Genomic DNA, 27911 nt, shown 5'->3' on the forward strand with positions numbered 1-27911 from the left:
TTGAAATCAGCTGGTAAACTTGCCAGGATCTTCTGAATGGTATCTTATTCTCCATGCAAAGCAATGACTACATAAAAAATCTCCTAGCTTGTATGGCTTGAGTGATGCATGGCACCAATCTCCAAGGAAATAGTTCAGGGAACAACTTGTGCTTTTAATGTTATTCTGTTCCGGCTTCAGCAATTATGCTATTTATTGACTGATTTATGTACAGTGCCATCCAGTGGTGAATGAGGCCACTTGCTCCAACTTGCTAAAATAGATCCATCTCCCACACAGCTTCTCTGATCAGCTACTTGAAACATTCAGGTAAGACTTGAAACATTCAGGATGCTTGCTTTTGCCTTATTGTCAAGCAGCTAAGGCAGAAAGCACAGTTGTGGGGGTTCCCCATGCTGCCCTTGTGCTTCTGCCCCTTTCTTCTATCTCAATCTCCATTCCCACGTCTCACACTAATTCTCTCCTCAGGGTATTAATTTCCTGTAGAATACCCGTTTTATTTAATGTCTGCTTAAGTTGTATTGGCATAGATTTCAGAGCAGAATTCACAGGCCCTTAAATCAAGCACCATGCTAGCCTATTACTTGGGCCTGTGCACAGCCACACAGAGATGCAGGTCTGATGGAAGACTGCTGGAATGTGTGCTGCTTGCACTTGAGCTAAGACCACGTTCCTACTGCAATTCAGCAAAAAACCTGAAGGATACTATATTGGGCACAGAATCCAGTTTCCAGTGAGCCTCATCGATCAATTTTTTTTTTAAAAAGGAAGAAAGAAAAAAGAGGCAGGTTTCTAATCCTTACAGCTTGAAAATTTTGTTTGAATTTCAGCAGGCAATGCCTACTGAGATCTCAAATATCAGGTGTTGCTAGACAAGATTCTCAGTAATCGGGACATCAGTGTCCTTTGTAATTCCTTGCTCCTATCAACAGCTAGAAAAAGGGGTGTATCCAAAGTAATGCCAAGTAACAGACCTTTCCCATCCCTGCATGCCTCACTGAATCTGTCCTGGCTTTCTCCCCACCAACCCTCCAGAGATTTTGGGGAGGGCACAGGCCAGGCATGAGCGAAGGGCAAGTTCCATTGCGCGAGCTTAAATCCATGGAGCACATTAGCTAGATACTTCCCTAAGTGATTGCCTTGGTACATCATCATCATCGTCATAGCAGTAGTAATAATAATTATTCCTACTGTGGACTTGAAACTCTAGAAAAGGGGAGAACAAGTCTGCAGGGTTTGTTGTAGAAATATACCATAGGCAGAGCAAACAGAGAAGGGGTGTGGCAGCACAGGAGACGTTCTGGGTGGGCAAGAGAACAAAACCAGCCCACCCAACCCCACAGGAGCTGAAACACATTAACTATTGGCCATTCAGAACTGTGGTGAGCCTACATTCTTTATAGCCCTGGTGAATGTAGACTGGGAGAAACTAGACAACAAGCAGCTTCTGCAGCCCCACCCACAGCCACCTTACAGCCCACCTGTGGCTACCACAGGTTTTTAAGACAACAGCACATCCTAACTTTGTGTGGCACCCAAGGTGACCCCTTCGGACCTCAATCAGATGAGCTTGATTTCATACCTGTATGAAAATCCCTGAGGCCTTGTACCTTGCCTCCTCCAATCCTGCAGTGAAAGATACAGACAGACAAAAAGTAGGAGACTGGGAAGATCTATTATTAGAGTTTATTGTCTGCATAGTGATTAAGTGGACTGAAGGCGGTTGATGTTGTTTTTCCATTCCTGTCCCCACTGTTAGAGAAAGTGTCCTTCCCCTTAAATAGTCCCTAGAAAAACAGCCAGGATAAAAATTGTTTATGGGATTTTTTTCTGTTATATTTCATTACAAAACCACGCTGGACATAGCAGCTAGGCCTAAGGGGCACCTGCCCCTGCAGCCAATCTGAGGTAAGGCTGGTGTAGGCAGATGCCTACCGGGCAACCTGAGCCCAAGAGAGCCAGCGTTACCTCTGCAGACTCCGCTGAGCCTGCTTCAATAAGGTGTCGAAGTCAAGGGAGTCAAATTTGCTCCTCGCGGGAGCAGGCTCAAAGTCATCTCGGTTTGAGTCTGAAAAACACAAAGACAGTCACCGGTGAGTCAACTAGAATCAGCAACCAGAAAAGTGCACTGGAATGGAAAGGCTGACTAGGCCTCTAGCCACCTCTACACTCCCCCTAGACTGTTTGCCCCAAAAAAACTCTGGAATCAATTATTCCGAACTCTTCTCTCTCTCCCACCTTCTCTATCACACATAGGTCATGAATATACGGGGGTGTTACTATTATGCTATCCATTTTGGGTTTTTATGTTGAAAACCACCCTGTGATCTTTGGATGAAGGGTGGTATATAAATTTAACACATAATAATAGGCAAAAATCAGTGCCAAGCTAGCTGAACCTCAACTGACAACTCCATTACCCAAGATACTTAAGACCAAGCTTCCTTTGCTGTGTTGAGAGACACCTCAATGCAGGACTGGCACCACAAGTATCATGAGATCGGCTAAATAAAGGTTAAGCAGGGGGCTAACCTCCTGCACAAAGAAAGTTCCAAGAACTTGGATACTCCTGTTTGCTCAATGTCTCAGAGAAAGTTCATGGCAACTGCGTTTAACCCAAACTCACAGTCACCTCCATGGACTCACCCAAGTCGGCGTAGTTCCTTTTGCAGAACTGCCGGCGTCCTCCAAAGCACAAGTCAAAGGGCTGCTCATCAGGGCGCTGCAGTGAATGCCCACCGTCTATGGCAGCAAAGGCATCTTCAGCATAGCGGTACGTCACAAAGCCATAGTTATCCCTGCCAGATGGGAAGGACAAGGAATTACGATTCTACAGCTGGGACCAGCCAGGGGGAAAGTGAAGGGCCAGAATCAAACACCCCATCCCCCCCCCCCTTCCCATTAGCTCCATGCGGCAAAGGAGGTTGCCCAAAGGAAGGCTTGATCCTCTCTTACCCCTGCTCCCGGAAGTGCAGGGTGCATTCCTCAATGATCCCAAACACAGAGAAACGGTGTCGTAGTTCTGAACGAGTCATCCGGCTGGGGATCTTCCCAATGAAGACAACACGCCGTTCTTCCTATGCACATAATTGAGGGAGAGAGGGGGCAGAACTCAGCCACAGTTATATCAAGCAATCATCTTCCTCCTCCCAATCCACTTGCCCCAACAAGAACACTCACCACAAACTCATTTTTAAATATAGATCCCCCTGCTTACTTGTGCGAACCACTTTTGGGGAACTCATGGTCCTTCAGGATGCTAATAGAATATACTTTCCAGCATCAGTGAGCACTGCCCAGCCAAGAGCAAAAATCTGGAGGGCCACAGGCTTCCAAAACTTGTTCTAACCCTTCCCATGGTGCCTCTGTGGATCACTAAGAGGAGGGCTACAGCTTATCTGGAAAGTGCCGGAGAATTTTGGGATGGCCTCACGTTCACTCTCTATGTGGCGAATGTGTTCATGTGCTCTACGCATGAACTTCCCCACTGAACAGAAGTCATGAGGCGGTTTAGCTACTACGCAAATACCCACAACTATTAACCTTTGTTCATGCAAATACAACTTCAACTTCTAATAGAAAGTGCTCCAGGACCAGGACCTCACTTGGAAGTTTGCCTAAAGGGCTAAGACATTGTCAGGTTTTCCTCAAGGGAAGGGGAAAAGCCCAAGTAGGTGCGTGTTCCCAAGGTAACTCAACCGTATGTGTACCATATCCAGGGAAATCCAAATTCGACAATCAGCATGCTTTTTTGCTAGCTGAGTGCATCTGTTTTTATTTTTCCTCTCTTTTTTTTTGCAACTCTTGTTGTGTATTTGCCTACCTCAACAAGGACAAAGACTCTGAAGAACATACCAAGCCTAAACCAGCCACCTCTATGGCTTCTGAGATTTCAGCAAGCATAGCCCACACACTGTCAAGGTCATCTCTGCAGCTCAAGAAGTAGATACTTCCCTTTTTTTTTTTTTTTAAAGCAATTGCTTGCTCAAAAACTGCACTTCTGCACTGTATTAGCACTTTGGCAGTGAGGAAAGTTCACTGTCACTTAAACAGGCCAGCCTTTCCTTATCCTTGGATCAATGGAAAAAGCAGAGCTGCCTGGTTCTGGGAAAAACAGCCTAATAGCATTAGGTTGAAGAAAGCTTATCAATTCCTGAGCAGGAAAGCGACACATGGTCTTACAATGGCCATGATTAAGGCAGCCCCCCGTGATGTAGCTGCCCTTCCTAGAACACTGGTATGCCCCAGAAATACTCACTATTGCACGGTCTTTGTATCCGTTTTTCTGCCTTTGGTAGCGCTCACGGGAGCTGCTGGAATTGTATCTGTATGGTTTTTTGTAAAAAAAGAAGTCAAAGCAAAGCAGAGTGAAAAAAGTGAAATGGTAGCAGAAAGGTAGGAGCAGCTTGATTCTTCACTTAGGGAGATACAGCCATCATCTCCTGGTTTTAGCTCTTAGAGAAGAATAAGATGTTCCAGGCTGCAAGCAGCTTCCAAGGAAGAGAGGGGGTGGGGAGAGAGAGAGAGAGAGAGAGAAGTACAGATCCAGTTGGGGTCCACTCACGTGGCTGGTCAGTATAAAGCTAAACACCCCACTCATTGTGAAGGTGGGGGGGGGGGGGAAGTGCTGCACAAAAAAAACCCCGCAAGCTGTTGATCAGGTGACAACTAACTTGTGAAAGTTGGCACAGTGGCAAGAATACAGGCAAGACCTGGAGATCCTAGGCTGCAGTTCAGCTATGAAACTCAATGCAAAAGTCACAGCACACTTTACTGCACACGAGGCAAAAAACACACCTCTGAGCCCCTTGGGGGAAGGGCAGAATACTAAGGTGCCAAATACGTGGGAAGGGTTCAAGGTTTCAAGAAAGGAGAATGCAAAACTACTCCACAAGGAAAACCCATATGGTGACTAAAAAAAGCACAAAAATGCATTTAAAGCATTTCACATTATTTAATGTGGGGAAACAGAGAGGGAGCCCAAACTGAACATAAAATATTTGACTTTACTTTCATATTAGAATTGCTGGGGTGGTGGTGGTGGTGGTGGAGAAAGGGGAAGACGACAGATTATATATATTATTATATATATATTCAAGAGAACAAACACAAGTGCTGCATGTCTCACCTCTTCCTTCTGTGCAGAGAGGGGGAGCAGGAGGATGATCTTGAGATGTAGGAGGAACACGAAGAAGACCGGGACCTGCCCCTCGACCGACTCCAGGAGCTCCCACAGGAAGAGGAGCTGGAACTTCGAGAATGGTACCTGGAGTGAAGGAGGGAGCCCAGTGAGACCAGCAGCTACACACACTGTGTGTCCATGGGAGTGCGTGCAAACACACACAGGAACTCCCAAGTGACCTTCAGCTTGTGCAACCTGCTTGCAGTGGAGCTTCAGCATGCCTTCTCTCCCAAGGAACAAGGGGTTCCCAAGACAGAAAACCTTGTGGCAAAGCAGACTGTGACACCTACTTGCATTGGTAGAGGTCTATCCAAAATATATTGGTCAAATGTTCACCCCAAGACATGCCCAAGACGCTTTAACACTTGTTCTGTAAGGGACTGGAGCTTAATAGGGCATTTGCATTACATGCAGAAGATACCCAGTGAAATTCCTAGCATCTAAAGTAAAAAGAAATCAGTTAACAGGAGATGGGGAGAGCTATCCTGGAGAGCTACTGTCAAGAATAGACAATGCTGATCTAGATGGATGAACGGGAAGCTGCCATATACCAGGTAAGACTATGTTTAAGAAGTAACTTACTGCTAACAGTAGAAGTGCAGGATATGCACAGTGCAGTTAATTAAGGGCTGCATACCCATTTCTATCTCCCCACTACAAGATATACCAGAAGTATGGCAGATGTTCAGGCCACTGTATTCCACCACAAATCAGGACAAAGGTCAATTTCTGTGCTTGGTATGCATTGTGCAAGTTAAGGCTTCATTTCCATCAACAGGTCTTAATACAGTGGTACATCGGGTTACAGACACTTCAGGTTATGCATTTTCGGGTTGCGCACCGCGCCGATCCCGGAAATACTGGAACAGCTTACTTCCAGGTTTTGGCGCTCACGCATGCGCAGAAGCACTAAATCACACTTTGTGCATGCACAGAAGCGCCAAATCACGACCCACACGTGCGCAGACGCAGCACTGCGGGTTGCAAACGCCACGGGGCATGTTCGCAACCCGAGGTAATTCACCTGATCAAAATTTCTCCAGAGAGAGGTAATTAAGGAGAGAATGCAATTTGCGCATCCGTTAGCCATGGACTGTTGCCACCTATGCCATTGTGTGGCTAACCTTCCACTCCAAGGGTCCTGAACACTGGGTTTTTGGAAATAATTGAAATCTTAGGCCTTAATCATCATCAGCATCCATGTGCATTCCTCAGTACCATCAAGTGAATAGACCAGCTGAGGGCTGGATATTGGCAGCCGCCTCAGGCAGCACAAGATGTCACTAGAAACAGAACTGATGAAAAGAGAAGCAGAGGCTTAATGGGCCCAGCTGAAAAGGTTCAGCAACCCACAAGCTGCCATTCCTAGGATGGGAAGAGTCCTCATGGTGACTATATGTCACATGCAAACTGAATTAGCCTGTGGCCCCTCCGTATAAGGCGCAGAACAAATTCACCAAGAAGGGTATCCAACTAACATGTCCCAGTAATGAAAGGATTTCCATTTAAGCAAATATGCCCCAGAAGGCTGGAAGAACCTCCAAAAATAAAATTAGGGGCATGGGGAGGCAGGGAGAAAGTCCTGTTGTGCAAACATAAATCCCTGTGCTAACAGGACCATGATTTAGCCCTGCTTTGGATTCAACCCAAAGGGACAGAAAGGGATGCTAGATGCACACTCATTAGAGTAGTTTGCAAAGCTATCCTCCAAGTAACAAGATACAAGTTGAGAAGTTCAGTCCAAAAGCTCCTCTGGAAGAGAACCAGAATAGGCATGTAAAGATAAAGGTAAAGGACATCTGGACGATTAAGTCCAGTCAAATTTGACTATAGGGTGTTTTCCAGGTCATGTGACCAGCATGACACTTCTGGCGCAATGGAATATCGTGACGGAAGCCAGAGCATTTACCTTCCCTATTGGTACCTATTTATCTACTTACACTATACATACATAGGCATGTATACTGTAGATAAGAGCCTAAGACTCGCTAAGCTAGGACAGGGCCCAGCTACCCACAAGGCTAGCGAAGAGTACAGTGGGCTTCCTCTTGGGCAACGTAGACTCCGACATTGTGCATGCAAAACACCCCAAGCCACCCCACAGCACTCCACACCCATAACTTTCAGCCACAACAGCTGCTGAGGGAAAAGGCCCATAAAACTTCTGTGCCACGCAAGGGCAATTTGACACTCGGGGTGCCGAGTCTTGGCAAGAGGAAAGAGACTTCATCCCTCACCTTCGCCAGCGCTTCGCTGGGGGAGACCGAGAGCGTGACCGAGAAGAGGACGCAGAGGAAGAGGAAGAGGAGGAGCAGGAGGATGAAGAGTCACTGTTGTCACTGTCTCCATCAGAGCTGGAGCTGAAGGATCGGCTGGCGCGGGTCCGGCTGGCACGGGTCCGCCTGCCTCTCCAGGGCCCCTCTGGGGGACTGGCTGACTTCTGTCTGCCCCGGTAGCACCGCAAGGAGCGTTTGGAAGCCAGCCGCTTCTGCTGAACCTCTTGAGGCTGCTGCAACGTGGGTCCTTCTGTGTCCCGGCAGGGGGACGCAGCCGGAGATAACAGTACGGAGCATGGATCGTCGCTGCCTGCGGACCTAGGTGTGCTAGTCCGGTGGTCCAGGGGCTCCTTTTGTGAGCTGGTGGGGCTGCTGTCCAACAGCGGTGACTCTGATGTGTCAGGGCTGGAGCTGGCTGCAACGGGATTAGAGGCTCTGAGCTGCTCCCGCCCAACATCTCTGGGACTCTGGCAGGCAGCCGCCGTGCCAAGGGAGCCAGCAGGGTCCAGTCTGACAGCAGCAGGGAGCTGGCTCGCAGCAGGGGGCTGATCCGGCACTTCTTTTGCCACGGCTTTGATGGGCTTTATTGTTATGTCAGAGTTTTGCTTGACGTTCCACCGGGCACCTCCCTTTGGCTGAGCGGCACTAAGCTGACAGTAGTCATGCTCACCGGAGCCGACGTGAACGGGGGCTGCAGCTTTCCGGTGAGGCTTGCTCAGGGATTTCGTGAGCCTGACGCCTTTGGTGGAGCCAGCCTTACCCAACAGGGAGACGGCCACCAGAGGTTTCCAGAGCTGGTGGGGCGGAGTGGCTGGAGGCGTCAGTCCTGCAGAGAGACAGAGAGCCCTCAGGAGATGGAAGAGAAACCCATGTGCACAGCACATGTGCACCCCCTCCCACCCTCAAAAAATGTGGCCCAGGCAACTGGCCTTGTTGCCCCTCCTATGGGGGGGGTGTCAAAGTTTTCACCCCCAGCAATAGCCCAAACCAGCTCAATTTTACAACTTCCTTCCAGAAAAAATTAAGAAGACTCCATCTTCTTGAAAAGGCTATGCGGTGGGTAACCTTTTTGGGGGGGGGGGTAGCATTCCCTTCCGGGCAACCTTCCAGGGGCCGTATCCCAGTGTTGGGCAGAGCCAGAGATATAAGTGGGAGGAGCAACTTATGCAACTTTTACCACTGCACAGTGGGCTACTTTCTATTTACACACCCTTTTCTGCCCCCCATCTGGACAAGCAAGATACATTTTCAAAGTTTGAGGACACATTACAGCCAGAGAAAAATAGTTTGCAGTGTGAAACACAAGTCAGTAAGGACTGTTGCCTGGGCAGAGTTCCAAGGGCCACACAGAGAGGCCTGAAGGGCCACACTCTGCTTCCCTCCCCATGCTCTAGTCTTTGAGTGAATTGCCACCCCCACCCAGCAGTTTACCTTTAATGTAAATTTCATGCCTTTGCATTTTGACGGCAATTTATAATTACTTGATTCTTTTTCTGCTTTTTAGCTTATGTCTTTTCATGTTTATGAAAAGGGTGTGTCACAGTTGCCCCATCTACCTTCCCAAAAGAGCACCCTTCCTCAGCATGAACAACCTAAGCTAGGCCCCTCAGCAAGAGCTCAACAGAGAATCTCAGGAATGCATTTTTTTGGGTGCTGAAGAGTTGAGGCAAATTAGCTCTGCCCTCAGCACTCACTTCACCTCTACCCCACACCACTCCTGGAGAAAGAGCGTCTTGAATTTCCTGGCATTTCATTCTCAGTGATCATCTCTCAGTACAGAAATAGCTTAATTCTAAGAGCCTTCACCTGCAACATTGGTGAGCTCTGGCGCCTGAAGCCGGTCCACCATTTTCTTTTCCTGCTGTGTCTCAGAGCTGAAGGGGAGAGAGAGAGAAAGGCCTCTATTACACACAAAGTGTCCCACACAATCAGGAATCACCTAGTCAGCACATGGAGCACTGAAACACCGCATGCTGGGTACTCCTTAGCAGGTTATCATGCAACTTAGTCCAGGATGTGCATGCTCTGAAAAGCAGTCTCTTGCCACCAGTGTTTCTTGCCTGCCTCCAGAAATGCAGTGCTATTTGTCAACCAAGCGGAAATAATTGTGGGTGGGAAGATACCTGGTTAGGACCAAGTTCTGTACTCACCCATTGTTCCCCAAAGTCACATTGTCCTTAGATTTTGCCATACTAGGAGCTTCCTTTTTGGCTAAAAAATAAAATAAAGCAAAGCATTATTCACAAGCATTTTTTCTGAGCACAAAACTTGCCTATCTTTTCTGGAGACCTAGGTTGTTTTCAATGAAAAACACATTCACCCAAGCCAGTATTTATTTTATTTTTACATTTATATCCCATCTTCCCCTCCCATCAGCTCTAAATAGCATACATGGTTCTCTCATCCCCATTTTATCCTCACAATAACCCTGTGAGGTAGGCCAGGCTGGGAGGCAGAAGCTGGCCCAAGGTCACCAGATGAGCCAAGTGGGGAATTGAACTCTGGTCTCAGATAGCTCTCTTCATTTCCACAAGAAGTGTGGTGCTTTGTGGAAAGAAAGTGCAAGGAAGCCTGGGACTGGCTGCCACCTTCATGTGATACACAAGGCAGTCAGGCATGTTTGTGTCAGCTTGCATTTCTTAGTAGGGAAAATATTGATCTGATATGAAGAGATCTTTCCTATTCTGATTAATTCAAGAGGGTTCTGGAAGCTTCTCTGCGTGAAAGAAACAAGAAGAAGGTTCATGATGTTTGGGTCATTCCTTCAGAGAAGGCAGAGTACAGCTGGCTTAAACTGGTTCTGTTATCTCTTTTGTCAAAGTCATGCTGACTATAATAGGAGGCCAGAAGGAGCCTCCGTTTCACTTTCACTTTCTATCTCTTTTTTCTTCTGGTGTGGTGTTCTGTATACAGTCGTACCTCTGGTTGCGAACGGGATCCATTCTGGAGCCCCGTTCGCATCCTGAGTAGAATGCAACCCACAACTGCACATGTGCGATTCGACGCTTCTGCGCGCAACGGCATTTTGAGCGTCTGCGCATGCGCAAGTGGCGAAACCCGGAAGTAATGCGTTCCGTTACTTCCGGGTTGCCGCGGAGCGTAACCTGAAAATGCTCAACATGAAGCATATTTAACCCAAGGTATGACTGTACAGTCGTACCTTGGCTGTCAAACGGAATTTGTTCCAGAAGTCTGTTCGACTTCTAAAATGTTTGACAACCAAGGCACAGCTTCCAATTGGCTGCAGGAGCTTCCTGTACGCAATCGGAAGCCGTGGAAGCCACATCGGACTTTTGGCTTCCAAAGAACATTCACAAACTGGAACACTCGCTTCTGGGTTTGCAGAGTTCAGGAGCCAAGGTACGACTGTATAGTGTTAAGGTTTAGACTTATTAAAGTCGTTGTAAGTTGAAGTCTGCTGCAACAGGATTTCTTATGGACAATGAGAATCCTGAGTGTATTGAATTTGTGACCATTATGCCTTAAGCAGCAGTAAAGCTCAGCTGGATGAAATACAATTGCCTCTGGGAATCCTGCAACGTGTTTAAGTTTTTACTCTGCTAAGTATAGGTTGGAATCTGCTCTGGATCAATATGGAGTAGAATTTCAATGACAGTTTTGGGACAGGCGAAGAAGCTGGAGGAGTGAACAAGCCTGCCGGCACACTGGTCAACGTGCTGAGCTGCTTGTCCAAATTTCGCAACTCACCTTCTGTCTTTTCAAATTGCTCTAGCAGGCTGGACAAATCAGAGGCTTCAATTCCTGGGGGGGAAATGATAATATTAACGCATTGTGTACACTCGTTTGGGCTTCGTAACTTCTCAGAAGCTTCACTGGGCGGCCGGAGAAGCCAGGCTCCCCACTATTACGGCCTGGCCCTCTTTGCCAGCATCTTCAAAACAGTGTCTTAAGAGCATGAGACAGAAACAGACAGAATATGTAACTACTTAAGCATAAAACATGGAATGCAGTTGTTTGGAGCAAAAAAAGGGGGGGGGTAAGCAGGTTGCGAACACGTGATGAGCTAGAAAGAGGACTGTCCCCAGGCTTTAAAGCAGGGCTTCCCAAAGGGATTTTGACTTCCTGAAGTGAAGGGGTCAAGAAATACCATGGGGCAGAAATAGGAAAGGAAAATAAGTTTGCAAGGTATAGTGCATAATTAGGAATTATGAGCCTCCAATGGATATGGGCTTCCTTTTCCTTTTCTTAGAAGGGGATCCCACCATACAGGTTTATGAGCCCACCAAGGGGACACCCTGATCTGCACCCCAAGTTCTGTGTCCAGCAAAGGACTGCCTGCCATGCCATTCTTGGGCCACAGATGCCATTTAACCCTCTCCTCCCCCCAAACCTCAGCAGCACAGCCACTCACCAATTTCATTGATAAAGGCTTGAACAATGTCCTCTTTACAGCTGCGCTGTGCAATGTTGATGAGTGGTTGGTACTTCCAAATATGGGTTGTTTTCTTGGAGAGCTGAGCAGTTTCATGCACCTTCTGGGGCACCAATGATGCTGGAGAAGCGGTTGCTGTTGGGGCAGCTTCCTCAGCACCCACCTCCATTGCAGTTGGCGCTGTGAACTTTTCTGGCACTGAGGCAGCAGGAAAGGAAGAACATTCTTCATGCGACCAGGAAGCAGGAGGTGCCTCTTTGGCACTTGAAGCTGCAGTGGGTATACTCAAGGTCTTCTCCATACGGTCAGAGAGCACAGGGGCCTTCCCTGAAGGTTGCAGCAGATCAGGAAAGGACAGCTCTTCTGAGGGCTTTGAGGCCTCCCTGACTTGCTGGGAAGGAGGTGAAGAATGGGGTTCCCCCAAAGACTGAGGGCTGGAGCCCTTCCTGGCACAATGAGACAGTGCCGCTTCCCCTGAAGGCTCATTGACTGGTGGAGAAGGCAGCTTCCCCAGAGCTACTTGCCTCCTTGGGTCAGACACTCTTCTGGGGTCAGCTTTGATGGCAGAAGGGACATGCGCTGGCGGGAGCTGTGTAGGCAGGCTTGGTTTCTCACTGGCTGCCAGGCTTTGCATTCTGAAGTGAGAGGGCTCTGGCATCAAGGCTGCATTCTGGGGACCAAGCGCCCCTTCAGAACAAGATGGTGCAGGCAAACTGCCAGCCAGATGTCCCTGATCCCCGTAAGGGATGGGCAACATCGGATGGGGTACTGGCATGCCCGGCCAGTACGGTGGCTGTGGCGCCCACTCGACAGAGCTGTAAGGGGGGCCTGGGGCTAAAGGTGGCAAAGTAATGGGCGGGGGAGGCCAGGTCGGAGGGGGCACAGGAGGAACCATGTGGAAGACAGAAGGGCGGGCCTCAGCAGCAGGAAGTGGAGGTGGCAGGCTTTGGTAGGCGGCTGGCACAGGGGCAAAGGGAGGCCAGGGAGGCACAGGTGGTAGGAAAGCCCCTGAGGATGGGGGCAGGAAAGGCGGAGGCAACGTTGGAGGCACCTGAACCCCAACAGGGGGAAAGGCACAGGCTGTGCTGGGCAGTGGGGACGCAGCAGGGAGAGATGTGATAGGTGGTGGTGGTGGTGGAGGAGGTGGAGGAGGAGGAACAGGGCTCATACAGCCATGCTGCAATGGAGGAGCCACTCTTGGTGCAGAATTTGGAGCTGGCATGGATAGAGGCGGGGCACTTGCACTGCCAGCTGGGACAGGAGCAGCGGAGGAGCCAGCGGGCTTCTCAGGGTCCTTTGCCAGTCCAGACGAAGCAACTTTGGAAGGCAATGGTGGGACCAAGCAAGGAAGCTCAGCCAGTTCTGTGGGGAGTTCAGGGAGGCTGGGCCACTTGCTGGCGCTCTGGTTCTCTGTGCCGCTGCTACAGCTCCCATCGCGAGGCTGGCGCTGCTGACGGCGCTGCCTGTATTCACTCAGGCTGAGAGGCCTGGGCTTTGCTTCCTTTGGGGGGCAGCCAGCATCCTCATTACTGGGAGGCTGCCTTTCAAAGTCGGCAGTACTGCTGCGGAGCTGCTGGGGAGGTTCTGGGCCAGCCACCTCATTCGCCAGCAGGACGTGCTCACTCGGCACATCCCTCCCTTTGTGCTCAGCAAACCGCAGTTCCTTGTTGCATGGCACAAGTGGGGTTTGGGGCTCCAGTTCCTCCATCTCAATGTCTGATCTTTCCACTGTATGGGCTGACTGGTCTGAGAGCAACCTGCCCTGCTCTTCCCCTCCAGCTTTCTCCATCTCCTCCTCTGGCACAGGGTGGCTTGGCTTAGTCTCAGCCTGCTCTTCAGTACAGACAGGAATCGGCCCACAGCTTGTGGCCTCTTTGCGCCCCATTGTTTCCTTGTTCGATTTTCTCTTGGTGCACATCTTGTCCTTTGCCAAGGCACTGCGCTTTGGTTTTTTGTGTGCAGCTGAGCTAGGTTCAAATATAAGTTCTTGTTCATCCATTGAGTCCTGGGTTTTTGCCCCTGGATGAGCATCTTCTACCCCTTCTACCCTGCCGACATCTTCAGCCCGCTTGTCCAGGTCAGGCTCTCTGTCCAGGCAGGCAGCCTTGGTGCTGTCATCAGGTGGTAATTTTTCCAGGGCAGGGTCCAGGAGTGCTGCCCCTTCATCCACATGGCTAGCTGTACAGTTGCTCTCAGTTCCGTCCTGGATCTCTGTCTCCATTCTCTGCAGGACCACAGGGATCTCCATGCTCTCTCCACTCTCAGGCACCACCTCCAAAACAAGTGGGCCAGCAAGGAGCTCCTCAGCAAGGGGCCGGTTGTTAGGACTCAGGCACACTGTGAAAGTGGGTATGCAGTAAGGGTGCATGGACCTCACCAGCTCACTGAGGGAGATGCTCTCTGGGGCAATGACACAGGGACCATCACTTGCAGGTGGGTTCGGTTCCGCCTCCTTCATCGCTGATGCTACAAGGGTCTCCTTCACACCTGCTCCCAAACCCTGCCTGCTGCTTGTTGCGGCCGCTTCCTCCTCCTCCTCTTCCTCCCCATCACTGCGCTGCAGCACAGGCAGCTCTCGGTCCCTGTGCCTAAACAGCACACGCTTGCTACTGGGCTTCTTTGGAGCAGCCGAGTCGTTGTGACAACTTGGAGGCAGTCCCAAAGGGAGGCTGGCAGTGCTGGCTTCAATCTGGAGGGGAAGAGAGATTATGTAGTAAAGCTCCTTGCAGGTATGATGATCTTGGGGGGGGGGGCGTGATTTCCCTCTCCTTTGCTATCTCACCAAAGGATGCTTACTAAACACTGACTTTAGAGAGATCCACTGCTAGAATTACAGTGGTACCTCGGGTACAAACACTTCAGGTTACAAACGCTTCAGTTTACAGACTCTGTTAACCCGGGTTAAGAACTTTACTTCAGGATGAGAAGAGAAATTGTGCAGCAGCAGTGGGAGGCCCCATTAGCTAAAGTGGTACCTCAGGTTAAGAACAGTTTCAGGTTAAGAATGGACCTCCAGAATGAATTAAGATCTTAACCAGAGGTACCACTGTATATTAGTCTCTTAGGGTTGCCAGATCATCACCCAAGGGATGCTTTTACTTATTTAAAGCATTTTTAAATGCATTTGCGCCTTTCATAGCTATGTGAAAGGCAGCAGCTAAGCAAGTGGCGTTTCTTCCATTTCTGAAGTACTCTGGTGGCAGAGGTTGCCCTTACTCGACTCCTGCTGATTTGGAACTCAGCTCCCCCTCTATGTAGCCCCCAATCCAGGAGAGGCCATGCCAAAGAGGACTTCATAAATAATATTGATACAAGGCAGATAGGTGCAGGGAAATATTAGTTTAATATTTTATTTCTTTTTTTTTTATACACTGCTTGATTGTAAGAAGAAAACCTCAAAGCCATTTGCAAGATAATGTAACGGTAAACCAGAGATAAAAACTGGGTTGCCCACTGCACAACCCACCGATTTGGTTGGAACATCTCACCTTCTCTGTCACAATGGAGCAAAGTCTAGGCTCCTTTAAGTCCTCTATGGTGTGGAAGTCTTGCTCAGGGGGTGTCACGGACAAGCTGAGAAACCTCTGAAACTGACAGAAGGAGAGTCATTTGGAAAGCAGAAGTAAATTCAACTAAATCTGAAAATGCCATGTGAAGTGCTCCCATTTTACCAGCGGAAGCTGAGCTTTGCAAGATAGCAGCCAATCCATGCTTGCCTGGGGTGCATAGATTGAGGAATGTTCTTCAAACCACATTTAGCATCTTTGCATGTTTCCACCCAATGGCAAGAGAGCCCTTTTAACACTACCTAGCCACCTCTTAATGCCACAACATGTGCACCAGAGGGCGCTCTGACCTTGCAGAGTTCACAGTGTGCTAGACCCATTACATTTGGATGCCAACTGTAAAGAGGGATCCTTGCCAGGATTTTCTGAATGCGTGTACTGATGCACATGCCTGCCAGGAAGAGGCAGCTAGCAGCTAGCCTGGAGAAAATGATGTCACTATTGTCAATGTATAAGCAAAAAAAAAGACGTGACTGTCCTAAGAAACTTCATCATCAAATGCAGATTGAGATGAGATCACAGGTGAGGAAAAGGGCCTCCAGAACTTCCAGAAGGTTGATAAGCATCATCCTGGAACTGTGACAAAACCCACAAGAAAACCAAATGCTAGCAGCCAAGAACAGGATGCTGTTGTGTGTATATAATGATGACAGCAATAAGCTGGGAAATCTTGGAGCTGAGTACCAAGCAAAGTATTAAGCAGCTTGGATGCCCAGCCTATGGGAGACGTTTCAAGCTGAAGGAAGAGGAGGATGGGGTCATTCACATCCAAGTCTCCTCTTGGTGGAGAAAAAATATATACTTGTGAACTTAGCTGAGATTAGATGAGACAAACTCTGCCAGGGTCCAATCAGCCTATGGTATTACAAGGACAGGATGAAAGTTACATTAGCTTCTGTCAAACTGACATTTCATAATTAACCTTACCCGGGACGGGCTGCAATTTCAAAGGAGCTACACTGTTGTGGTAACCCCACAATTTTAACTGGCCACACAAGAGAAGGCAAGCAAAATCTTCTGTCCCATAAACCATGTCATACCGAAGAATTATCACGCTCTCTGGGTGATGTCAACAATTCAGAGTCAGGAATGGTATCAAAAGGAGAGAGAGACTCGTCATCGGTGCTGTCCAGAATATCTGTGATTGCAGTCAACAGGGAAAGCTCGTTCTCTACATCCATGCGGCCTTTTGTCTGTTAGGAGGGGGAAAACAAACCAAATTTGGAATAGACACTCAGTTCATATATGAAACTCAGGGATGGGCAATTTAGCTTTACCCAGGGAGAGTCCAAGGAAGGAAAGGAGCAGCTCTCAAGCTCATTGCCAACACAGGCTTAACTCACCGAAAGTTACATGGAAAACAAATTAAGTAAACAAGCTGTGGAGGTCAAGGAATGGAATGATAACAGAGGGTTGCTGTTAATGGCAAACAACTCAGATCTGGAAGATGAAGGAGCATTACCAAGATAACTTCACAACCAAATAAACACAGAATAGTTAGAACAATTGAAAATAAAATCCTTGCAGCTGGTTAACATTCCTCATACCATCCAAATAACAACTTCTGAAGCAGGTGTGAGGAATTTAGATATTAGGCCAGCCAGCACATAGCCACTAAGAGTTTAAGGTCTATAAATCTCCCAGAGGATGTCTGAACTTTTGAGCTTCAAGGCAGGCCCACACCAGTAGGTTGCTGTGTGCTGGCTGGCTTTCATCTCTCCATAGAGCAGACCATACCTCAGTCAGACTGCTGAAATCCTCAATGATGGAGATGACGGAAGAGTCTAAGTAGTCCTGCATCGTTTCCAGGAACTCTCCTGCTTCAAGGATGGTTTCTGCATCCAGTGATGTCAAATGCAAATCCTCTGCCAATAAGTACTGGGGTGAAGGAGAAAAAGGAAGAGCAACAGATGAGGGCATAGAAAGCTGCTTGGGGGACAATGTAAGTCAATTAAACATTACCTACTAGGTGCAGGTTAGAGCCTTCCTAAAAGTTGACTCTGTCTGATATTAATGCCCTCCCCTCTATTTTCGAACACCAGTCTAAACAATCAGGTAATCTTCAGCATGAAGGGTAGGATATATATCAATTTAATGAAAAAAAGGTAAACACAAAATGGATTTATTGCATGTGTGGCACAAGCACCAGTCCTGCAGTTCTAAGCTGTCAAGTGGGCACATATGGGATGAAATACTCCTTCCAGTAGCCTTGTTCCAAACTGCTGGAGGCATTATATACTAACAGAAACTTACTATACGTACATATAGTACAATAACATTGTTTTCTCAAGTGCTACAGAGCAGCTACTTGCAAGAAAAGCTTTAATGCCAATAAGGCTTACATTTTTGGTGTTGAGCTTCTTAAGAAGGAAGCAACACTATAATTCTAAGGCAGAGAAGACCAACCATTCTGAAGTTTAGGAAAAACCTCCAAGGTGTGAACCCCCCCCCCCCCCGAGATCATATAGAGGAAACACATACTGGAAGAATTTTGCATCTCAAGGAGATGGGTTAATTGGTTTGTACAATTATTCTTCCTTGCTTCTCAGCACATCCTTCAGGGCTTTCAAGGGCTTTCTGGTTTGCTTTATTGTTTTGACTTGCTGCTTGTGTTTCAAGGATAAGTGTTGGCAGAATGTGGGAGGATCAGCTTGTGAGCAAGTTCACAAGGTTGGGTGCCTGCCAGGAGGAGTACAGCTGCAGAATTTATTAATTAGGCCAGTGGAGAGGGGTCAGCAGTGACACAGCACCTTGCAGGTGATGTGACATTCCTCACACCATCCAAATAATGACCTCTGAAGCAGATGTGAGGAATTTAGATACTAGGCCAGCCAACAGAAACCCTTAAACTAAGGGCTTAAGGTACATTTATATAGCTCTCAAATTTGACCTTCAATGTAGATCCAGACCAGTAGGGTACTGTGCTGGCCAGCTTTGTCTCCCCATTTTCATTCTCATCAACTAAATAGGAAAGTATCTTATCTTGTTTCTGTTATGTTGCTCTGCTTGAATACTGGTTTCAATGACTTTTATTTTGTATTGAGTCTACTATTTAATAAATCACCAAGTTTTTCTCCCCTGGTGTTATTTCCACTGACTCCCAAAGAACTCTTGCATTTGGCAAAACAGATCACTAGAGTCAGAAGTGCAGCCCTTTTCATCCAATAAATGTTGGATTCCTGCCCCTAAGTAAACTCAAGCTGTTTTGCTAATACCTTATGCTCCAATTAGGGTACCAATGTTGCCTTACTACTCAAAGCTGTGAGTGCTAGCATGCACTAGGTCAGGAGTTGTCAATGTGGGGCTCTCCAACTCCCATCAACCCCAGCCAGCATGGCCAATGGAATTTGTCTGGAAAGCACAACCTTGCTATCCCTGCACTAGTTTCTATCCCCAGTTGCCTATTTCCACAGTCTCTGTTGATTAGCCCACAGCATGTAACTTTACTGAGTCAGTGCATGTTTGCCCCCCACCAACACACACACACACCTAAATCAAAGAGAAATGCCAAGCCACAAAATAAGGTGCAATTTGTTGCTAATGCAAGAAAGGTTCATATCATCCAACTGTGCTAAACGTGTTTTTGAGGAATGGATCTTCAAACATACTAAGCAATGGAATTATCATATCAGCACTGGAATATTCAAGAGACATTTGCACAATAGGATCACCATGCTGATCTCTTGATCACTTCTCAAGGGCTAGTGGGTAGTGAGAAAAGACAGGAGCAGTCGCCGTAAATGGCTTGCCTTAAACAAGGACAACTATTTCAAGGTAAAGGCTAAGCTGGAAGAAAGCAGTGGTCTTCGTCTATTTCTACATGGCAGATTCTACAGGAGTAACATTAACTATGAGGCAGCATTCCAAAATCAGTATTGTCAGAGTCAGCAGCAAATAAACATGCATGATCTCTGGGAGGAGCCACCCATTCTGACCTGGGAGATATTTTCTGGCTGCTGAATCAACACATTTAAGATGGGAAACTTGCCAACTGGAAAAGTCTGCCTTCACTACTGGTTCTGACAGATGGATATGGTGGGAATTCCATTTTCCAATGCCTGCTCCCTAGCCTTTAGGAAGACATAACTGCAAGAGAACGTGATGAGCAAAGTTATGGGAAACTGTGACAATGAATGGATTACCTGTGGACCTCCGTATGCTATTGGACTCCCAACCATTGTGGTCCAACAATATCTATAGGGCTATAGGTTTGAACCCATACTGGACCCTGTTTAGCTTTGCAGACATGCTAGCAGTTTTACTGCTGCACCACTAAATCCCACTTCAGATCACAGAAAAAATGCAGTTGGTGTCATTCACCATAAGAACAACAACAAAAAATTCCATTAATGCTCCTTTATTTCTGAGGAATGTTCTCCGGATAGCATATTCCACTGCAGTCTAATATCAGCCAAGGAGCATTATAAAGTCAAATATGCTGTAACACACTGTACTACAAAAAAAACCCTCTAGCACATGCATTCAGTGAATACTATTGCAGTCTGACATATGTTTTGCAGTAACTTGTGATCCTTCTTAGCCCCGTATATCAAACTGCAATGGGAACAGCAACATTTTTATACTCTTCCAATGAACATTCTACAGGCACCACTCAACAAATCAAGGCATGGCCACCTTGCAATTAACCACTTGTTCAGAGTTGCAATCCTGTCCACGTAAGCAGTTTCCTACGACTTAGCTGCACTGCACACACATGGATGTCCAGCAGGCAAGTTGGTAAATGTTATGCAATTATCTGCAAACACTAGGTCAATGGAAGGTAGCAGAGCTGGCAGGATAGGTAAAACTATGAAGCTGAAGACTAGCTTCTCGGGGCAAAGACTATTTTTGTTATGTAACTGTAAGGTGCCCAATGGTTGACCAAAGTGAATCTGAAGGGCAGCCTTTTGTTTTCTTTGTGTGTACATACATGGTTAACAACCAAGTCACCATGAGTAGCAGTCTGTGCTCTCGTGCCAAGGTAACAAATGCTAACATGGAAGTCTGACAGCTGAAGGACACTGTTCCTGGCAACTGAGAGATCACTAGATGAGATAATGTTTTAGAATGCTTTTAAGAACTGTTTTGTTGTGGATGTGTCTGCAGCCTTGGACTCCTTTAGGAAAGGCAGGATACTAGTAGTAGTAGTAGTAGTAGTAGTAGTAGTAGTAGTAGTACTATCATCAACATCACCATCATTAACAATATTCCATCAAGAAATTTTTTCACAAATATAATATATGCCTAATGCACTGTACTTTCACATTACAGCTAAACCTTACTCCAGATGAGTTTCTGGAACAGAAATGTCCAATTCATCATCCTTCATAGAATCTATGATACAGGTCCCAGGAGCCACATGGCTCCTACCTTTTCTATTCCTGGTTTCTAACACTGGTCTCCCACGCAGTTGGTGTGGGAAAGAAATAGGGAGTCACATGAACTGTTGCTCTTCCCAGATACCAAGCACAGAGATGCGAAATCCCTTCAGCATGCCTGTTATCATTTTCTCTGTGCTCTGCACTTGCATCAACTCAGTGGCAATGCCGCCTGCCCCCAGCAGCATGCAGAGGAGGAGATCATTCTGTCTGGCCAGCTAAAATGCTGGTGCTGATGGAACATTCACCATAGTATGAAGTTGAATCCCACCCTGAGTTAATGCTTGCTAATCACCACCAAAGTTCTGCACCTCTCAGTTTGGCTCTCGTTTGTCATAAATCCTGGTTTCCAGTCTGCCGGGTTTCCGTAACAGACTCTCTCTTACCTGTGGCAAGCTAGGGAAAGGATGCTGCATCTTTACAAACAAGCACCTTCTGATCCATTTCAGCACTTTCATCCTACTGCTGACAGTACTTGAACTCCACCAAGGCAGGCTCATAAACACCTCTTCCTAGGGCCACTCCTTTTTTTTTTTGGTGAAGCAGGGCTAGTCTCAGGGATGCAAACACCCAGAGAGCAGCCAGCTCAGCTTCAGGGAGGGAGGAAATGTGCAGAGCTGGTTAGAAAGCAGCTATGGAACAAGTTCTAACTCAAAGCACGTTTAACCGCTTCCCTCCCTAGACATCCAGCTGAAATTATTGGGCTTTGCATAGCAGACTCTCACTACAAGGACTTGGCAATACTCCATGAATACCTGGGAGCATTCTTTGGCCTGATGTCCCAGTCACCAAATTTTTCCACGACAGCTTCCCACCTAGTCAGCCAAAATTCTTTTCATACACATAATCCAGAGCAGGGCTGCTAAACTGTTCCACATTTTCTACGTGGAGGAGTCTGCATAGCTAGCTTCTCAGATTCTGAAAATTCCCATGGAGTCGTCTGCATTGCTAGCTTCTCAGATTCTGAAAATTCCTAATCAGTTTAAGCTTGAGAATAACCCAAACAAGCTCAAGATAAGATGGTTTCACATGTGGGGGAGACCATCCTGGCCTTGGATCTCCATTGCGGTCATTAACATCAACTGCTCATCTTTTGGTTGGGAAAGTGGATTTGCCTACCATCTTTCTCTCAAGGTCCAAATGTGGTGTTTTTAAGGCACTCCATCAAATGAAAACTGTTGCCACAACATGCGAAAGGAAAAAAGTGAATTTCTCAATAGGACCCATAGCTCATGATGTCAACTGGATAGGATAACATCTTTTCTTGGATTAAATGTTTATGGGTGGTATCCAGCTTTCCTGTTCCGCTAGCACAAGAGACTGTGGACCAGAAACCCCCCCCCCACGTGCCTCCCCATGCAGTCACCAGCACACCCTCAAAGTCAGCTCTGGAAGGCTAGGAGGGGGGACCTTACAAAGATGATTTTGGGGACAAGCAGGGCAAGGAGAAGGGGGGCTTTTTTTGCTGTGAAAGCAGAGTTCTATTTGCAGAGCACTGGGTACAACCCAGGCAGTTAGCTCAGTTGGTTAGAGCATGGTCTGATAATGCCAGGTTGTGGGTTTGATCCCTGTACGGACCAGCTACATTTTCCCCTGTTGAAGGGGTTGGAATAGTTGACCCTTGTGGTCCCTTCCAACTCTACAATTATATGATTAACCCTTCATGTTCCCTTTCCCTGCTGTGGATTTCACAACTAACCTCTTCCCACCCCCACGTGTCTGTAAATGGCACCAATGACTACAGAACAGTTTCCCACCATCAGTAGATTACTGTGGCAAAGCAGGTACCCTGTCACTAGGCCTGAGTCAATATGCTGCATGAAGAGCTAATCACCTAAACGAGCATGAATGCATCAACAGGTAAATTACTGACACCGACTGCAGGTTTGACCTTTCTGCTCCCTCAAACTGCTGTAGGTTATGTTTGATTAGCCATCAGGTCCCTGATTACAACGCCATGTCACCTAAAGCTGGATTTTCTCTCCCAACCCCTTTATAACTGTGGACCAGGGATGATGGGAGTTAGAGCCCAACATCCAACTCCCTAGAGAGCTACATGCTCCTCCTTCCTGCTATAAGCTCACAAGATTTGTCTATGCTACCCAGTGTCTTACATTGAACCTTGTTTCCAGATTTGCCTTCTCCAATAGGCAAACATACTCCAGTTATATAGTAAGCCCACAACTTACACCAGGGTTACATTCCAGGGGTTGCACCTAAAGCCAAAAGTGCACATACAGTAGTCAAAACACAATGGATTCAATGGCAGGTGGGATTGCCAAAGTCATTTTTCCCAGGCCCCTTTCTGCTCCCTTTCATCATCATCAACAACATCATCATTTTGCCATGCACATAAAGCTGAATGCATACAAGTTATGGGCTTACTGTATCTTAATAAATGCCCCAATAAATATACCATACTTCAATTGCAATTTAACAAAAGTATAGATTATTAAGGAATTAACATTAAGAATACAGTGAAGGGAAATAGAAAACAAAACAAGAATCCTTAAAGAGGATTTAAGAGATGACAGGTTGAGAATTAACACATCTACCACTGTAATAAAGTCACATATGTTATGAAGCCTAAAGTCTGGTACTTTTATCTGCTTAGCAGTGTGTTCTCCATGGTATTAGGAATATAGGAAGCTGCCTTACACAGTCAGACCATTCCACTGGCCCATCTAACTCAGTACTGTCTAACTGACCAGAAGTAGCTTTCTACAATTTGTGATAGGGTATGATTGTACTCAGAAAGAATTTATGGGCTTAGTGAGCTTATTACACTGCAAAATTCAATTAAGATATGAATGTGGAATAGTGACAAATGAAAACCTAAGATAAAATCTTGCAAGAGAAGCCAAACATAGTGGTTCAGCTTCTGCAGATGAAAGCTAAGGAAGGCAGGTTCACCTACTACTTAACACCCCTTCCACTTCCAACTGCAACAGGCTGGTAATTTAGCAATATAAATTATGTTAAATGCATTTTCCTTTACTTCTCACTGCACAGACACACAAAACAACTAATTTATTTTTGCATGGTCAGGACACAGTCTGCAATCACATGCTTAGTACATTCATCACATGGTATGGACGTGGTAGGAAGGAACTCAATTGGAGAAAAAGTCCAGCTGGAGTCCCAGCAGACTCTTCCAGTGAACAAAATGCCAAAGCAGGCCACATGCACATTACTGCTATTTATCATTCCTAACATGGGCATACACTCTCAACTCCCATAAATGGCTTCTCTCTGAAACTGCTTGCTGGAAGCAAAAGCCATGCTCCAAGTGATCATAATTTTTCCAAAAAATATATAAGCCAACACCAAGGGTTTTCAGGAATGCTGGTAGAATAAGATTCAGAGAACAAGAGATGCTAGATTGTTTGGAGCAGACAGAGGCATGCATGCTTGTAGAGTGCCTTCTCTCCGAAGAATTGAAACTGCTGAAAGACTGCATCATCAAATGGGGCTGAACAGGATCAGCAAGTGGGTGGGGATGAACACACCCAGAAATGAAAAGCTTTGGGTGGGAGGTGTATAAGAGGAAGAGGGTGGAGTTAAGGCAGGCAAAAGCATCAGGGCCCATTTTTACATGAGGGAACGCTTCCCAGTCTGCAGCCAACCCAGCGCATGAGACAGGGCTCACCCATCTCCAGAACAAGCAAAAAGTGCTCTAGCCAACATTGGCATGGGTGGAGGAGACAAAACGAGCCCCGCCCCGTTATGAAAGATAATGTGGATATACCACAGAAGAGGGAGTTAAAAAACAATCACGGGAAAGGGGCTCATTCTGAGCCAGATTTGATCAGAGCGATTCCTAAAAGATTCAAAAGTGGGGAGGTCCTATTTCCTTTGCTTAAACCCAGAACCCCAGCCAAGTCATAAATACCCCAGTTCTCCACGGAAATAAGTCCAAAACTGCCCCAATGGTGGTCTAGGAGACACCCCCCCCCCGACAAACTCTAAAGCTAGGACTAGCATGTCTTAGAAACCTCCAGTTTAACGTATCCGTTATGTCGAGTCCCTCGATAACTTTTTTTTGTCGGGGGTGGAGGCCACCTCCAGATCTCTGAACTGCGGTGGCCCTGACCCAGCTCCCCAAATCCCACCTTATGTCACCGTGTCACTCCTCTGGCCGCCACCGCGCGCCCGGGGCCCACGCGAAGAGCCTCTCCGGGACTCCACCATTCGCAACTTCGCAAAAGCTGGAGCCAGATGTTCCGCGAAGCATTTCCCCCTCCTGCCCCCGAAGCTCCCTTCCGAGGGCACCGGTTCCTGCCCGGTTCCAGCGCTGCCTTCGCCCTCCTCGCCTCCCAACCCCAGGGCCATGCTAAGCCGCGTTTCCCGGTCGTGCTGGCCGGTGCCACCTCCCTATGCCGGCCACGCCGCCTCCACGTGTCCACCCAGCGCCAGCCAAATGGCCTAGCCCAACTCTCTCCCGCCCGCTACCAGCCGCCAGACCCGGCCATTACCTGCGTGGAAGAAAGGCCATTGCCCGCCACGGACTCCGGGCCCCCTCGCAGCGGGAGGGTTCCCCCAGCCCCGGCATGTCCCGCGCCGCCGCCCCACAGCGCCGCCATCTTGGCACCTCCTCGCAAGCAGTTTCAGCAGCCCGGCCGGCACGCTAAAACTCTGTTTCCCAGAAGGCAGCGCGGCGGGGAAGTGAGCTTTTCTTCTGGCGCGATGTATGCTGAGAGCTCCGTTCCCTAAAGCATCATGGGCGTTGTAGTTTCTTCTGGCGGAGGCGGGCTCAAACAATAATCAATCACTTCAGGCTTGCAGTAATAGCGCGACATTCAGTGGTAAAAGCATTACTTTATCTTTGCATTGGTCTGTGGTAATGCTACAGTTTTTAGCCTATTTGTTATGCAATTAAGAAACTGTACAGAGGAGAAATCGTTTGGCACTGGACTTCAGTGCAGGGTATAACTAAGAGGTGTTCTTCAGCCTTCGCCTGTCTGAATCTGATGCTTGGTGATGGGATCCCATCAAGCTGCGTGGTTGATTTTTTCCAGCAGCTTGATCGGAGGTTCGTTTTTATGCAAGATGCAGACCCTCAAAAGTTGCTCTCCTGTTATACTACTACGTCGTTAGCATGCAGGGGGAAACGATGCGGAAAGGCTACGGAGATCAGTATTGCAGCAATTATTCTATTTAGCCTTCTCTTTTTTGTAACAGGTCCAGATCCCAAGAACCAAGGTTGCAAAAATACTGCCAACTAGCGTGCCCATTGAACACAGCGAGATTTCATAGGTCCGACTACGCACGCATAGGTTCGCGCAGCTTAGCACACGGTAGGCAGCCTGGTGACTGATTTGCAGATTCGGTGACGCAGAGTCTGTAGTTTTGTTCTAGCCTTGGACCCCGAAAGACGTCTCAGTACAAAGCAGTATTAAATCATTTCCGACAATTTCCTCTTTATTGAATGCGGCATTTCCTTGCTTACAGCTGCGATGAATTCTATATTCTTCTTATGCGGCGCGAGAGAAAGCAGACTCTTAACAAAGATCAGCTCTGGACTTAAGGCCGTTAGGCAATCTTATTACATGATTACAATACAATAATACAATTATGCGAAGGAGGAAGACATTTTACAGTTGGGCACGGGCTGCTGCCTCAGCTCCATCTTAATAGTAGGCGGCCCGCCCTTCGACTCCGGGAGTGGGTGACGTCACTCAGCCCCGCCTCTTTGTGGCCTCATTTTCCCGCGGTTAGAGCCCGGAAGTTTCCTCCCACAAGCTTTGCTTGGTGCTTGGCTTCCATGTGGGCAGCTGAGCTGCTGCGTGGTGAGTCAAGCTTAGCTGCAGCTCTGCCAAGAAGGAAGCAGACAAGAGGCCGTGGCTCAAGGGGCGAACGGGCTGAGCAGCCGGCACTCTTAGAACCACCCAGTCCAGCTGCAGCCGCTTGAGCTCAGAGGATTAACTTGTTTGTTTATTATCATTTTTTGCAGTTCATATATTTCATAAATATTAACAGTATAATAGCAGTAACAACAAGAGCATCAAAGAGTGCAAAAGTGTAACATCAATTGAGTTCAGCACGTATAAATCTTAAAATATTTTCAGTGGAAGATTCCAATTCTAAACGTAGCTAATCCTTCCGTCTGTCCTCTCAAGGGGGTGTGCATTAAAGCTATGGAGCAATAAAATGCCATTAACTTTAAGCAGCAGCAGCAGAAGCATAAACATTTCATTGAATTACCAAATGAAAATTAAAATATATATCAACACAAGAGCTTATAAAATACAGGGAGCCATCTATTCTGTATGCAGAAGGTCCCAAATTTAATTTTGGACATCTGGTAGGGCTGCAAATGTCTCCTGCCTGAGACTCTGAAGTGCTGCTGCCAGTCAGTGGTAGACATTACTGAGCTAGATGGACCTTATTCTGGTCCATAGGCCCAATGGAGGGCTTGTGGGAGTGGTTGGGTGCAGGGATATTAAAGAAAGATGTCAAAAAATGCCAGAGTGATCAGTTCTAGGGACATATTAAAGAGAAAGGTGTAGACTTACAGAAAATCAGCCTGCAAGGTCTCCCAGCTTCTACAGACGCAGGATGGACACCACAGCAAAGAGATTGCTTATCTGTGCCCAAGCAAACATTCATGTATTTTTTATACACAAAGCAGCATACATCATTTTAGCCAGGACTTCACATCGCTTCACCTGACCAGATGAGGGCATAGGTGGCAAAGACCCAAGTCATACAGATAGTTCCTGTTCTGGGCTCAGAGCCCAACACCCGAAACCCACAGATAAAGATAACACCAAAGCAAGCCAATTAGCTTATATCAAAGCATGTGAATATATGAGCTCATTGCTACAACAACTGCCACTTAATTGTGGGGTTATCTTGACTACCAGTTCGCCTTTGGTTCAACACAGACCTAAGGTCTGATTCAGCATGAGGGAGGGAACCCGAGGTTTGTCACAGCCAGGCATTTCATAAGGATGGGATGACACAGAAGAGCCCTTATCGCTTGTGCCTGCTAAGCTGATAAATGTTAAGGATGGGCCTCTTGAGCAGGACCTCTGCACTCTTTCCTAGGACCTGGACAGGTCATAGAGGTTCAGGCAGTCCTTCAGATATACTTTTTGCAAGGTTTATGCCACT

General features: G+C 47.3%; 1 protein-coding gene across 2 annotated transcripts; it reads right to left on the reverse strand.

Moving 5' to 3' along the window:
• Positions 1–1671: 1671 nt before the first annotated feature.
• PPRC1 (PPARG related coactivator 1) lies at positions 1672–25430 on the reverse strand. Of its 2 annotated transcripts, none has more exons than XM_028730531.2 (14): positions 25271–25430; positions 17155–17295; positions 16458–16610; positions 15340–15441; positions 11831–14540; positions 11167–11220; positions 9609–9669; positions 9265–9332; positions 7420–8284; positions 5129–5266; positions 4259–4325; positions 2956–3077; positions 2647–2798; positions 1672–2068 (listed from the first exon to the last, which is right to left on the reverse strand). In XM_028730531.2, exons 1-14 carry the CDS (start codon positions 25376–25378, stop codon positions 1965–1967), a joined length of 4845 nt encoding a protein of 1614 aa, XP_028586364.2. In that variant the 5' UTR covers positions 25379–25430; the 3' UTR covers positions 1672–1964. The 2 variants fall into 2 exon arrangements, with proteins under 2 accessions (XP_028586364.2, XP_077786276.1); XM_077930150.1 differs by lacking the exon at positions 25271–25430 and adding an exon at positions 24908–25052.
• Positions 25431–27911: the final 2481 nt, after the last annotated feature.

Source organism: Podarcis muralis, chromosome 6 (assembly GCF_964188315.1).
Source record: "Podarcis muralis chromosome 6, rPodMur119.hap1.1, whole genome shotgun sequence".
Lineage (NCBI taxonomy): Eukaryota > Metazoa > Chordata > Lepidosauria > Squamata > Lacertidae > Podarcis > Podarcis muralis.

Coding starts and splice junctions, on each gene's coding strand:
- PPRC1 (XM_028730531.2), bottom strand. CDS start 25,378: ATGGCGGCGCTGTGGGGCGGCGGCGCGGGACATGCCGGGGCTGGGGGA. Junction 17,296..25,270: donor ATGGCCTTTCTTCCACGCAG/GTAATGGCCGGG, acceptor CCTTCACCCCAG/TACTTATTGGCAGAGGATTT. Junction 2,799..2,955: donor CTGCACTTCCGGGAGCAGGG/GTAAGAGAGGAT, acceptor CCCATCTGGCAG/GGATAACTATGGCTTTGTGA.